This window comes from Montipora capricornis, chromosome 9 (genome assembly GCF_036669925.1).
Source record: "Montipora capricornis isolate CH-2021 chromosome 9, ASM3666992v2, whole genome shotgun sequence".
NCBI classification, from domain to species: Eukaryota; Metazoa; Cnidaria; class Anthozoa; order Scleractinia; family Acroporidae; genus Montipora; species Montipora capricornis.
Window position 1 is genome coordinate 39,066,016 of NC_090891.1, and position 15,000 is coordinate 39,081,015.

Genomic DNA, 15,000 nt, shown 5'->3' on the forward strand with positions numbered 1-15,000 from the left:
GGTCGATAGCATTTGAAGACGAATTCCGCAGAATTATGAAAATCGCAGTAAATGTTGGCCAAAATTTTCCTCCACGCCTTTTAACTAGATGCGCTTAGAGTGTGCATATTCACAGTTACGATGAACAATGAACAAAATGCTGTTTACCAATGAGCGCAGGCAGCTTAAGGTTTGAAATCACTAAATGGGTGGCAGTCCGACAATTTTATCAAAACTAAGAACTGACGTATCTCCATTGAGCGGATCAAACCAGGGCTATTGGCCGTTTTTATGCTAGAAACGTTAAAGTCGTCAAGACGAATTTGACGTCTGAGACGTTAAAGCCGTCTGGTATAAAAACGGGACGCATAAAAGCAGACAAACTAACGGACAAAAACAAGATTTTTCTATAAAAATGACTAGGTTCTATTATCGGAAGACACTGGGCACGAGCAAACTCGGCACCAAATAAACGTTAACACACGAATATATGAGCAAATAAACGTGTGGGAATTGCAGCTTCTCAAATTTATGTCTCGACGTCGCCCGGAAGGGCAGATGCAAACATTTTTTTGTGACAGAAATCAGTCTAGAAATCAGCATTTTCTGGCGATGGACGAGGAACTAGATTTAGCCTCGACGCATGGCTTGTTTGTCTTGTCGACCAAGAGAGCAAGGAAGGAACGATGTGCAGATTAACAAAGGACTCATGGCTAAATGCGTCCAAGTTTGGGCGTCCCGTTTTTATACTAGACGCATTTAACGTCTGAGACGTTTAAGTCGTCTGTTAAGTGCGTCTCAACGAAGCACTTAAAACAAGACGTTAAAGTCGTCAGACGTTAAATGCGTCTGTCTTATTTCTCGTTTTTATACTAGACGTTAAAATAGCTTAAAATCGTCTTGAGACGACTTTAACGTCTCAGACGACTTTAACGCCTCTAGCATAAAAACGGCCATTCTTGTCATAATAACTCTAACAGACAATCCAGGCAAGGTTAGGAAAGTCTCCAAATTTTCAACGTATTAAAAAGAGATAGCCGTAACAGTTATTGAAAGTTGATCAGGTTTCTAGACGAAAAGACAGTCCATTAGCGCTATCTGAAATTAGTAGTTAGACATAATTACTGCAGAAACACAATATTGCTTATAACCAGCGCTAAATTAAACTTTGACTGGCTGCAGCCCATTTAGACACTTCGCAATCAAAAAATAAATAAATAAATAAAAAATACAAGGTCCATCCGGTAGCCGGAAAAGGAAGGGAAGATCGTCACATTTAGGGTGCGTTCGATTGACCCTATTCCGGAATAAGAATACGTGGTGTGATGATTTAAAACGGTATGTCTCGCTCTTTTGAAGCAACGAGGATAATAAAGATATGTTTAAAATAGCATTTTAGAAGGTGTTTGATAATTTTAATGTGAATCTCCGTAAAAACGAAGGATTTCTAACTTCTATTCCATGTATTCCTATTCCGGAATACGGTCAATCAAACGCGCCCTTATACTCAACTTGAGTATTAAGAAAAACAAAGATTAAGTTTCGATTGAGCTGACCTTTCAGATAACAGATCTTCCTTTTCATCTCCATCTGCAAAGTAAGGCAAATGGAATATCGTGGATTGCAAGTCTATGCTCGTATAAAAGCCCAGAGCGCTTCCATGCGGTAAACGAGGTTCACAGAACTTTACCCTGCGTGGCAGGCCGTAGAAGGGGAGGGAAAAGGTGAAAAGAAGCGCTCGTCTTTTCACCTTTCCCTCCCCTTCGAACGCCTGCCACGCAGGCTAACAGGGCTTGTGATTGACTTTTCTTTCCAACACTTCTGGACGCAGGTGTTATACAGGGGTATTGGGTTGGAACTGAAATCAGAAAGGTCCTAGAATTCATTCTTCTTAGGCACAGCACCTTTTCGTAAGCCACGTCCACACGAGCAATTTTTATATGACAATTTTGTGGCAAATACATTTGATCGTGTATATAGCACAACAAATAATTGATGACAATCCGCAATTAAGTGGGTCAGCAGTGCGTTTGGACAGCAGAGATCAAGCAGAAACAAGGCGAGGTTGCCTGGTCGTTCTGCAACGGCTCTCACTAAGAGGAAGGAATTTGTCGTCTACATGAGCATTTTTTTGCATTTGACAACTTTCATTTGTCACAATATTAAAAGCTAACACGTCAGCTTTTCAGCAAATACATTTGTCACATAAAAATTGGCCAAATTCCTCGTCTACACGATCAAAAAATGTCACGCAACACTTGTCACTTAAAAATTGCTCGTATAGACGGGGCTTTAGGGAATACTGGAGGTTCTATTAGCTTAGCAATAAAACTCCTCGAGTTAAATACCTGAAGAGAAGTCTCCATTTAAATGATAATCTCTGACTTCTAGATCTTGACGGTTAAACACAGGAGGAAATTTTTGGGATCCATTATCAAGCTTTATCTGAAAAGAACGTTACCATTTATGCACAGATAAGTAAGAAAGGTTTAAAGTGCATGGTTAGAATACGAGTTTTCTGGTCCTCATTCAAACAATGATTAACAATTTGTGACGTTTTCGTTGCCGTCACCGTCGTCGTTGCTTAAACTCTCTAATGACACTGGTCGGAACGGCGCTTATTTAGGGGAGAAAATGAAAATTTATCTTCAAGTGCTGACGTCCTTCATAAAACCTCAAATTTGTCTATTTCACGTTGTTATTTTGCAGACGACGGCAAAGAAATGGACAAAAGTGAAAAACACGCGTGTAGGGCGTGCAAAGCTATTGTTTTTGCTTTGTTGTTGCTTAAGTTCCCTATTAGGGAACTTTAGCAACGACGACGGGAACGGCAACGACAACGTCACCTCAAAACATAAATTCTCATTTCTGTAATCACTTCAGGACTATTCCAAGTTTTTTAATATGACAAAGGTGTGGCAGTCCCTCAGGAATGAAAACGTTATAAGGGGTGCCTAATTTAGGGGAGAAAATGAAAGTTCATCTTTACGTCAAAGAAATGGACAAAAATAAAAAATGCACGTGCAGGGCGCGCAAAGCTATTGTTTTTGACCACTAAATATGCAAATTAGTGACGTTCATGTTGCCGTCGCCGTTGTCGTTGCTAAAGCTACGGTAATTTTCTCTCGTAACATTAATGCGAAACTAGTTGAAAAGCGATGTTGCACATTTTACATCCCACGCACAACCTGTCTCGCAACAAAAAAATGTGTTGATTTTGTTGCAGAAAGTAGAACGAACCTCTTTTTGTTGTGAGACAGGTTGTGCGTGGAATGTACCACGCGCAACATCGACTTTCGACTAGTTTCGCTGCAATGTTGCGAGACAAGTTGGACATTTTTGTTGCTCGTATGACTGTAGCTTAAGAATGAAGGGGTAGTTTCTAAAGAAACTGTGGTGCTGCGTCGGTGGGGAAGTAGTATACAAAAATTTGGGTTTTAATCAACGGAGTTGATAATGTAAATTGGCCACCGTACAGAGATTCTAAAAGCTGACGTTTCGAGCGTTAGCCCTTCGTCAGAGCGAATCCAACGTCAGCTTTCAGAATCTCTGTACGGTGGAAAAAAAACCAAAATCTTTGTGACTGTAGCTTAAGGCTCCCTACTATGAACTCCGCGCAACTGCATGCGAAGCAAAAACCCTTATCACTGGACCACGCTGCCACATACATGTAGACTATACCTCTCTACCGTTGCTCCAGCTATGCGTTTACCTTTGTTTTATCAAATCCAGAGAACACGTCATGGTGCAATAACTCAAAGGGTGTAGGCCTTACAAGAACAATAATTATAAAAACGTGACGATTAAAGAACAAAAACAACTTAAAATAAAGTTCAGATGATATTAATCAATTAATTTCCACAATCAACACATTCTCCATGCTGAGGTCTACAATACCGCTAAAAAGTAAGTTTCAACCCTCGCGCAGGACGCGATTCGGTTCGCGCGATACAGGAATCACGTCGTGCGCGATGTTGAAATATCTACAAGTGCAGTGGGTTGACATTCTCGCGCAACTCTTAATTGACCTTTTGTTAAGTAACTAAGCTGTGGAAAGTGTTTCGAAAAAAACATGACAATAAAGCACAGCACTTTCATACGTAAAAACAGTGATTGGCGATGGTCAGATACCAAATTACTTTTAAGATTTACAAGACTGTTACAGTAATTCTCAACCAACTGAGCCACCGATAAGAAGTGTTCCACCGGGGGGGCACTTTAGGAATTTCTGGGTGGGGATGTGCCGCCGGGACCATGGAACCCTTAGCCTATACCAGAGCTAGTTCAGTTGAATTTTGCTACCCTATACTAGAGTAAACTCCCACCGATTTCCGTCTAAATTCCGATTCTCGACAGTTAATAATACCCAGAGGTGTTTCATGATAGTTATTAATTGACATTGTTGAGGCTGAGTTACGTAAACTTAAACTTTGCCGATTTGATTTTTTTTTATTCTTGAGTGGGAATTTCTGGTTTCTTTAGTCTTGATAAAATCTTTAACCAACTGCTCAGTTTCGTGAAAAATGATACCCTATTCTGGACCGAAAGGCTATGATTTATATACTCTATGCTAGAGTAAACTGCTTGAAAACCATACCCTTCACAGCGACACATACCTATATAGTCCATATATGGCAGTACCCCCCCCCCCCCCGGGGGTGTTCCATACCTTTTGGTGATGTCTGTCTCCAGGCAAATGTTAAGGAATGAAGTCAAATCTGCTGGAATGTCCTGCAATTGAAAAGGTGTTTTAAATCCTCTTCCACGATTTACCCTTTGAACAAAATAGCTACTTATACATGCATAAGTTAACATTGTCAAGCGAATTACCCACTTTGAGCTTTTCTGATGCTTGATGGTCCTCTAAAACAAGTTCAAGAACATTTCTGGAGGAATCTGTGGAAATAATATTTGACACAAATTAAACTTCCTTTACTATTCACCGTCTCTGTTTTGTCAAAGGCAGGTCACATAGACACTAGAGAAAAATAATGTCCTTCCAAAACAACACTTGCTTTTGAATTATTGAGGGGCTTTCTATAATGCTAACATTGTAAACAAATAATTATTAGACATATTTTCTCTAATAGACTTTTTCCACTTTCTGCCACTAAATTTCACAGGATTTCTTAACAAATGTATAGCAATATAACTTTAGCAGTTCGCAAAACAATTTTGCAACTTGAAACTGTTCTTTGCCATTTACAACACAATTTGAGTAATTTGATTACATAACAAAAATATTACAGCAAGTAACTTTGGGTAGTCCTTAAGCTTTGCAGTCCCCCTGTAATTTGCCATGAAATCCTCTGAATACTCAATGTCCCCACCCTAACCAACTTTTTGGACAAGTGCACCCCTTCCACTTGGAGATTTACCTTTTGAAGCCTTGACGAGAGATAGTATTGTAAAGAAAATCCTCTTTACATCATTGCTCTCTGACAGACTTGCCCACAATGTTCCTTTCTACAAGGGTATAAAAGATTATCAAGAAAGAATCAATGGAGAGAAAGATAATTTTGTTGAATAAATATTGTCAACATACGACTGTAAACCTTTCAATATTATATTTTTGCTTACCAAAATGAGATAGATCAGAATCATTCCTAAAGACCAAATATCAACCTGAAACAAAATTTCAAAAAAAGAATCTTCTGACTGAATTTGACCAAAACCTATCCATAATCATGATACATGTACAAGTATTTAGCCTTGACTTAAGGAGGCTTGAAAGGGTTTTCAGCTGAGTGTGTGTGCGTACTGAGCCACACACGCAATACTTTAGCTGCTTACGTCAAATAATAAACTTTACCACTGATTTCACACATTTTTCTTCAAATTCTTACACAGATGTAATGTAAACATACATCTCCTATTCACGAGAACTACGAAAATTTTGCACAAACTGTTCCATGGTCATTTAAATCCATTTTGTTAGCTTGTAGTTCCACACACACACGGATCTTGTAAGTAACCCTTCATTTTTCCTGATTGTGCAACTTCACTTGTTTATATTTCTGCTTATTGCTTTCATTTTTTGCATGTTAACTTAATTTATTTTTAAATTTATTTTTCTGTAAAACTGGCCTACAATTTTTTTAAAATTTTAATTAATTAAATATGTTAGAGATTATTTCTAACATTAACAGGTAACGCTGTATGAGAAAATTTCAGCATCCCATTTTTTCAAAAAATACAATTTATGCTGATTTTAAGGCTCAAACAAATGCCTTACATCATAATTTGCTATGGTATTTTGGGAGAAAATGTGATGTGAGATATCTATGATGGGTACTTAATACTCTGACTAAGTTTCCTCTTGATATGATCACCATAATTACATCATTCTAAGAGCAGAATATATTTACTGGGTATTTGTGTGAAAAAAGGAGGAACTATCTTTCAAGCCTCCTTAACCCCAATTACATTTTTCAACTTTTCCATACAGATTTTCCTACTCTTATAAATGGGATAAAAGCAGGAATAAGATCACTTTTCCTTGGTCTTGCACACCTTTGACATGTGCCAAATGCAATTTTTTGATATGGCCTTTGCATGGGAGTTTCAGGCCGGTAAAGGAAGCTTCTACCATTTCACCTGAAAGGTGGTGTCAAAGCTAATGCCATATTTGACTTAGGTACCCTTTAACACCAAATGAATCATGTAGCAACTCCAATTTCTTGAGATATGTCCAGAAATATGCATAATTAGATGTACGCAGATTTCAATAAGCGTTATGAAGTGTCCCCTTTCTCTTTTCTCCAACTTCACTTATGTCTCGGAATACAAACAACTAAGGGCCAAATTGTTCTCGACCCGCACTTCCTCAAGTAAGGATAAACAGAGGCATTTACCCTAAGCTAAGAATAACACTAACCTAATTACCCCTACCTGTACCGTACTGTTGGAAATAAGTAGCTAAGGCTTAGACGTAATGGGCATTTCTGGACATTAGTAATGTTTTGTCCTGTGAAATTATACTTATCACTTTTAAGGCTGTTCCTACCTTGGGCCCTGATGGTCCAAATAAAGGAGAAAGGCCTTGACCAGATAAAATTACTTCTGGAGCCATAAACTCTGGACAACTGGAGAGAAAAATGCAAATTTGTTGCTTGGCAGAGTAGTGTAGTGGTGGGAGAATTAAATTACTTTTCAACAATGCGTCCTACATTGAATTCTCATACTTTGTGTTATCTGCAGGTACCCTCATTTTCTAGTCAGCCTAATTAACGAATAAGGGAAATGAGACAAGCCCCTTTAACCAAACTTTCTGAGACAGCGTCATTCCCAAGGACTAAGGGAAACCTCTTTAATCTAACCCTTAACAATCTACGTGCACATGACACATCCCTGAATGGAAATCTTGGAATGGAGTAGACATCATTTGATTCGATAATAATACGTACTGTCCTTGATAATAAACACTGTACTTTAAATGCAACAGAAGAACAAGCTGAAGTCGAGCAAAAAGTCTTACATCTTGAATCATTTACACCACTGATAAGACAAATATGTTTTTTTAAAAATATACAACAATACCATCATGAATTTATTCCATGTTCATGTATGTAATTACAGTGTACATGCTACCAAAACTTCAAACAGCTTACCCCACAGGGAATGCCACATTTGCTCCGCATCCTGTCATGTAATATAAACCACTTTTGGACAACTTGATTTGACCCTACAAAGTAAATACAGCATGTTATTACCCTTCTCACCTAAGAGAGGGAGACTTACAGATTTTACTCTCTGCATGCCGCTAATGCCGGACGATTTTACTCACCAATTGGGGGCACTTTTAAATTAGGTGTGAATTGGCTATTTAAGAGTGCCTTAATTGGTACCACAATAGTCAATGGATTTTCCATAAAATAGGTAGCCTTATGACCAAGTACAGATACGTTTTTTGAATTAGAGAGTTGCAGGGGTCTGCTTCATGAAGACAGTGATTAGTTACTACTAACAGTATAAATCTACACCATATGATTTATAATAAACCTGTGATTTTGCAACTGAATTGAGGTCTGACTTGTAAAAGCAAAATGAAAATAATGTGTTAATTAAAGCCAAAGTAAGGTCAGGTTAAAATAACACATAGACCATAATCCAATATAACTGTACAAAGAACAGTGTTCCCTTTGGAAGGTTATGTTTTGCATTGGTTTGCTTTTGAAGTGACCACCTTGCAGAGTATTGTTACAGAGAAACAAGAGAAACGCAACCAGGACCAGCCATAATTTTTTTCATTTTTTTTTTTTTTAATTAATTCTCTTCACTATAATTATACCTGTAAATACAAAGGTATAAAACAAGAGGTAGGAACCAGGACCAGCCATAATTGTCTGCCTTAAGAGGTATCCTCTGTCTCTGTGAAGTGGTGTCCACTTAAAAAGAGTCCCCTGAATGAATCTTTTAGCAGTCACAATAAAATTTATTAAATAAATAAGGCCTGTTGCTAACTCGTCAAAGGGAGATATATGGCTAACAAGAAGTGTAGAGATTGCTGCATGTGGAACTAATAGGAGAAATTAGGATGTGGTCACATGACTTAGCTGAAACTGCTTTGATTAGAAAAATAGACAAGGATGAGGATGACAATGACAACGATGATGACAATGAATCTTACGATGAGAGAAGGAAGATGAAAACTGCTTCTAAGTCATTCTAATTTGCAGTACAATTGACCCATTGACTCCCGGGGGTTCCAGGCTATTAACGAGTAAAATCGTCTGGCGTTAGACAGAGTAAGTCTGGCCGGTTTAGGCCAGTTTGGGTGTCAAAGGGTTAGAACTTCTACATTGTACTTCAGCTACTTTTAACACAGCTTTTATTTATTTTTATTTTGTTTACCTTAGGTGTGAGACAAATATTTCCCGGTGACAAATTCCTGTGCACAATTCCATGTGCATTCAGGAAAGAGAGGCCATGGAGAACCTCAAAAGCAATGCATCTGATATCATTAAAGCTGAAAAAAATTGAGGATATTAATAGTACAAGTGGATGCAATTTTGCTGCAAAGACTTAACAACAAAGAAAGTTGTCTTGGGTTTGCAAAATGTTTCAACAACCAGCGCAGTCACCAACTCATTTCATAGTTTTGGAACTTTTACCGAATTCAATTTGCTAGTAAAAAGAGAAAACATGATGCCACAGTTTTCCCGGGTACACTAATATGCTCAGGCATTCTTTCTTCCAACAAAAATATTAAATGCAAGGGTTCTCTCGGAAAGGAAGTATTCTGGATCATAATATTAAAGGAGGAAGTACTTGAAAATACAAGGATTTCTCATATGGAGAACAAAGAACTCCCATTTAACATACCCACAGTCATTGGCAAAAACGTACCTTAAGTGTTTGTTCCTCTTCACTGCTGCTTTCAAATTTTCAGGATAAAACTCCTCAGCAACTATGAGTCTTTCTGTGAAAAATAATGTCAATGGATTATGCTTTTCCTAAAATTTCCCAAAGGGGTGGAATAGAGAAACTAGATTTCATGAAATGAACATTTTGAATTACTTTAACTTTTAGTTACCTATTCATAAGAAATGAAAGTATTGGTTGAAGAATTTTTAAAATTAAAAGACTGCATAGCTTCGTGTTTCAGGCAAGGGCTACATATGTACTGATGCTCTTGGTTTGAACCCCACTCTAACCACCATTTGGACGTTTCCTTGCTGGTGGTCCAAAAAACATGTTTACTTCAACTCCACCATACGTAATCACATGATTTTGAGTGCAATTTGGAATAAATAAGCACAAGGAAATTTTTTCAAAGTCAAACAATATTGCATGAACCTGTAGAGCGAGTGCAATTTGTCATTTCACCTTTAAAAACTCTACAAGAGCTTATTTATTCCAAATTGCATGAGAAAAATCATGTGATTACTTGTTAATGCAGCTATATATGTACATGCAATTTTTTTAAATTTCACCTTTATTGCTCTTAATAAATTTCAACTATGTGCATTAATTTCTGACAGTGACTTTTCTGCATTCTGCTTGGAATTAATTTATGTGCTCTCAGCCAATCAACAAGCTGAAAATTTTGCATGTATAATTATTATTAATAGAAAATCTGACTCAGGATGCCTTCAGACAGTTAAGATTGCCCTGCAAGCTGGCTTGCATAACTTTTTTCTTTTAAAATAATCCAGTTATGGAAGGCAGGCATATTCTGGAGTTTCCATGCATTCGCCCATTCAGGTATGAATGAATGAGCCTTAATTTTAAACTATTGTAGGATCGTGTAGTTTTACACAAATGTGCAAAGAAATGCTTGCTCAAGTTCTTCTCACGTGGATTTTACGGAACCCCAGAACAATAATTTCATAATAATAGGGAGGAAGCATTGGGTCAGACAATTCCCTGCCACCCTTCTCTAACAACAAATTACACTCTGTCACCCCCCTCCCCCTCCCCCACCCACAAACACATTTAAGTCTTTAATCATGTAAAGAGTTTTATTTCATTTTACTCACCATTTTTCGCTCTCGTGATATCAAGATATTGGCAGACATTTTCGTGATAAAGATTCCTCAGATGCTGAAATCGGCCCAAGATCACAATTGAATTTGGTGTAAGTGGAAGCCCATTTGTACCACATTCACCAGACGGGTGTGGGGATGGAAAAAAGGTGGAAATTCCGATTTGTGCTTGATCAAGGGTACCCATCCTCTATAGTTACTTGGAACAATGCTTTCAGCCCTTTCAAAGCTTTAACATCTCTTAAAATTGGGATAAAAATTGTAAGCTAAAGGAAAAACAAATTGATCGTGTATTCCCCGCCATGTTGTTTGACTTGGTAGCCAGTTGTTGGCTTGGCCACCAGGCCAAAATTTCGTGGAAAGTTTGGCAAATGGCCTTTTCTGCGAATGAAGTTATCGGTCATGTGAATGAAGTTATCGGTCATTCAGGGTAATTTGTTTTCCGTTGGTTGGAAAAGAGCATTTCGAGTGATTTGTGTGTCCCTCATTCCCGGTTCAAATTCTTCACGAAGTAGAGATTTTTACGGGTCAAAGCATCCACGTGGAACAAATAACAACATGGCGGAGGGCGACTCTCTAGTGGAGCAGTACACCAAACGCGCGAAAGTAGCAGTACGTTGATTGTCGTTATTTCAGTATCCTCTTGTTGTTAGTCTTTCAGCGTTATGTTTTCCACCATTAGGAGGATGAAATCGTCAGTTTGAAGAGGAAAATCGAAGCGCTTCAACAGCAGATTGGGTCTGCTGCTTCCGAGACTGAAAGTGAAAGCGCGGCTTACCCGGAAATGGAAAAACTGGTCACAGAAAACAGCAAACTGAAATATCAAGTAGAGACACTAAAACGCGTAAGATGACATTTTGTTACCACCTCCATCTCGTGCAATAGGACGTGTCTTTTTTTTAAAGCTACTTTCCCCACACCCCACCCCTCCCCCACTGAACGCGAATATCAGACAATGCGCACCCCCACAGACAAGCAGTCACGGAAAATTAGCCCCGTCTGGGGATGGTCCATGTCATTTTTAGGGGGAGGGGGTGTTGTGTTGATTCAAATTAAACATTATTGCAAAATAAAATAAGGAGGAAAAAATGGTTTTAACTGGGTGCATGAAAAAGTCTCACTTGGTCTTTAGGATTTGTAGAGAATGGTAGTACAAAACAAAGATAAAACAATGCAGGCAGTTGTGCCATGACTCTACCACATTATGTACGGCTAAGTGTTTTTACTCTGATACAATTTATGTGAAAGTATTATTTTGCAAAGAATGTATTCTAACAGATCCAAGTGAGGAACTGAGTTTTCATTGCTGATTTCTTTGTATAAATCTTTAGAGCATCATGGAGGAGAAGGCCAACTCCAAAAGTGTTATGACCAACTGTCAATTCACACTTTATGAGTTGTTTAGAAAAGCAATAGTGTCAGCCTTTCCTGATCTGCCAGATGCTCCGGTGGTTGTGCAGGTATCACAGGGAGAAAGATTTGGAGATTATCAGTGTAACAGTGCTATGGCAATCAACCAGGTAATGGCAGTCAGTAGCTTAAGAACAACATTTCAATCCAAAGACTACATAATAATAATAATAATAATCATAATGATGATGATGATGATGATGATGATGATAATAATACCAACTTTATTCATTAATTTAATAGACCATAGTCGTATTCTCAGTATGGGACTGGAACTAGCTTGCAATGGAGGCTAATGCGGGGGAATATATTAAAATGATTTGCATTTGAAAAGATTACCCTGCATTAGCCTCCATTGCAAGCTAGTTCCAGTCCAATACTGAGAATACAAATATGGTCTATTCAATGAAAGGGAAGGATACCAGAGGTTATCCCTATCGAGGGTATGCGCCCGCAGCCGGATGTAAATGACTGAGGGTCGATTTTGATGAGGGAGAAAAACCCCAGGAGTCAGATTGAGATTGACTGACAGCCCACATAGGATCCAAGGCCAGGGTTGAACCTGGGTCACAGAGGTGGGAGGTGTGGTTAATAACCGCTAAACCAACCTGAATTCCCTCATACATGCAAAAGTGTCATGCATGCAACATGTAACAGATGTTTCCAGGATTTATCACGATGATGAAGTGTCCTTCTTTTCCTCAACTATTACCTCACTTGCATCTAGAAATATAGGAGATGGACGTCACAAAGCGTGCCCCTTATTCTCCTCTTCAAATAAACATGAACTGATTGATGAAACCCTTCTTTTTTATATTTGTTTCCTGCAGATATTCAAAGGCAAAGGAATAAAGAGTAATCCTCGTGAGATTGCTACAGCGATTGTTTCAAACATACCACAGAATGACCTTCTACAAAAGGTTGGCAAAATGACATACAAGTTATGTAATGCAACCCTTCTTTGCTTTATTCAGGGACTTAGTTTCCAGACCTTCCCCTTATGGTGGTAAGCTAAAAGATAGCAAAGGGAAATTGTTGTATTATTCTGTCTCAGTCATTGTCAGATGTTACTAAGGTATGGATAGGCAACTCTGTTCAAAGCTGTCTCCAGCTGTCATGAGACCATAGGAATAATAATACTTATTATTCATCTCCTCCTTTGCAGTAACCAAAGAGAAAATAATACATTGGGATATCCGTATGTAAATTCAATTCCCTAATTACAGGAATCCACTGCTTCCTGCAAGTTGCCTAAAGCCATTTTAAGGGAGAGATACTATTACATACAGAAGAACTGATTTGGTGAAACCATTTTGATATTAAAAAACTGTGATAAAATATTATTAAACATACTAAAAGCTAAAAAATTAAATTTTAAAGATGACGTTTCGATGTTATCCTAACATCATTATCAAGTAAAATAAAATAAAATTAGCATGAGTTGCACATGTCTGGTAGTGCAGTAACTTTACACAGTGCTTTATTCCATAACCGTCAATTGAACTGAGTTGTGTTTTGTTTTCCAGAAGATTCAAGTTGTCTTTGCGTAATATGTAGCTCTAATAGTACACAATATTGTTTTGGTACCGTATATCATTATAGTGCCATGGTAGATATCTTAGGCAAATAGTCCCCTGAGAAAACATGTGGTTACTAGTAAAATACTAAACCCAGAAAGATTGAAGAAGATAAAAGGGAATCGTCATGTTGATCATTTTCAAGTTCCCTTACGACTTCTTTTTCACAGCAAGTTTAAGTGTGCACTGTGAGCCTCTGACAGCTTTTCACGACAAAAGTTCACTGAAGTTAATCCCTAGGGGTCCGGCAGCGTTAGTATCTGGATGGGAGACCTCAAAATACTCGACTTGCTGTCAGAAACATAGGACAGAAAAATCTATTTTAACATTTAAAAATACAAACAAAGCAAGGTACAGATTTTGTTTGCCTGCTTTATGCAAAACAAATTGTGATGCAAAAGTAAATAAAGATTGATACACAATTTTTAGGAAGAGCAGAAGGGAGTCTTTAGGAAGCGTTGATCGAGAATAAAATATTTTGACATCAAGAAAATTCGCGACATGAAAACAACATAAATTTTGTACTGCAAATAGAAAAAGCAAAAAACATTTTGGGAAATTTTTACTATGTTCAATTTTTCTATTGTACTTTTGGCTGCACAATTAAATCACAAAATCGAAAGTGACATCGATTTCAGCAGCCACCTGCAATCAAGTTATCTTACGTGTTCACTAACAACTCGCGAAACAAAGGATACATCTGTGTCAATGATGGCAAGACACCGGGTTTTTGTTTTTGTTAGTTTTTTTTCTTTCAAGTGTTATAAAGTTTGACAAGAAATGTGCAAATTCAACACAAAGATCACCATCGTCCAACTCTTGCATGAAGCTGACCATTGTTTCTGCAAAGTCAAAAATTCACTCTCCTAGACAAGGTTATACAGTATATCACTAGGTTAAATTCCATCATTTTGGAAATAGAAGCTGCTTTATTATTCATGAGCGTCACAAATTCTTGCCGATTTTGGGGTTAATTTGTTGAAAGTCAAGCACTCTTCCAAAAGACTTGTTTATTTTCGTGATTTATGCACGCGCTGCGGGCCTATTGCCACCACAGACTTACACTTGTATGCTCTTACAACCCAATGAGAGTTTGTACAGTGCACTGCCACAAAAAAGTGGAAGTCAATTATATAATAATTAATACTAGAGGCCCAGTAGCTTAATACTACAAGTTAAACTAAACACTGTTGGTCACACTCCTTGAAGGGAATTATTAATCATACTCTTTCAAGGGAGTGTCAGTATATACCCAACAGAATTTGCATAATAATAATTTAATGTCTACAAAATTAACTGTTTTAGGTTGAGGTAGCAGGAGCAGGCTTTATCAATATTTGCCTCAGCCCTAGCTATGTGTCTTCCATGTTAAAAGACATTCTCACAAATGGTGTTCAACCACCAGCTGTTCCTTTCAAACGAAGATGTGTTGTGGATTTTTCCTCTCCAAACATTGCCAAGGAAATGCATGTGGGACATCTTAGGTCCACCATCATTGGCGAGAGTCTGTGCAGACTTCTGGAATTTGTTGGTCATGATGTATTGCG

General features: G+C 37.9%; 2 protein-coding genes across 2 annotated transcripts in view; one reads left to right on the forward strand and one right to left on the reverse strand.

The window, feature by feature from the left end:
• The window catches only part of LOC138016732 (TBC domain-containing protein kinase-like protein), a 29,004-nt gene extending 18,213 nt beyond the window's left edge, over window positions 1-10,791 (reverse strand). The window contains exons 1-12 of the mRNA XM_068863922.1: window positions 10,461-10,791; window positions 9,328-9,400; window positions 8,833-8,947; window positions 7,590-7,663; window positions 6,986-7,064; window positions 5,560-5,604; window positions 5,358-5,445; window positions 4,814-4,875; window positions 4,649-4,710; window positions 3,692-3,749; window positions 2,328-2,424; window positions 1,536-1,569 (exon numbers count right to left, since the gene is read on the reverse strand). Of these exons, the coding sequence (XP_068720023.1) occupies window positions 1,536-1,569; window positions 2,328-2,424; window positions 3,692-3,749; window positions 4,649-4,710; window positions 4,814-4,875; window positions 5,358-5,445; window positions 5,560-5,604; window positions 6,986-7,064; window positions 7,590-7,663; window positions 8,833-8,947; window positions 9,328-9,400; window positions 10,461-10,653 (980 nt within the window). The 5' untranslated portion in view covers window positions 10,654-10,791. The remainder of the gene's footprint in view (window positions 1-1,535; window positions 1,570-2,327; window positions 2,425-3,691; window positions 3,750-4,648; window positions 4,711-4,813; window positions 4,876-5,357; window positions 5,446-5,559; window positions 5,605-6,985; window positions 7,065-7,589; window positions 7,664-8,832; window positions 8,948-9,327; window positions 9,401-10,460) is intronic.
• A 14-nt stretch (window positions 10,792-10,805) lies between these two features.
• The window catches only part of LOC138016734 (arginine--tRNA ligase, cytoplasmic-like), a 12,034-nt gene continuing 7,839 nt past the window's right edge, over window positions 10,806-15,000 (forward strand). Inside the window, exons 1-5 of the mRNA XM_068863924.1 lie at window positions 10,806-11,078; window positions 11,149-11,310; window positions 11,798-11,986; window positions 12,707-12,796; window positions 14,759-15,000. Of these exons, the coding sequence (XP_068720025.1) occupies window positions 10,875-11,078; window positions 11,149-11,310; window positions 11,798-11,986; window positions 12,707-12,796; window positions 14,759-15,000 (887 nt within the window). The 5' untranslated portion in view covers window positions 10,806-10,874. The remainder of the gene's footprint in view (window positions 11,079-11,148; window positions 11,311-11,797; window positions 11,987-12,706; window positions 12,797-14,758) is intronic.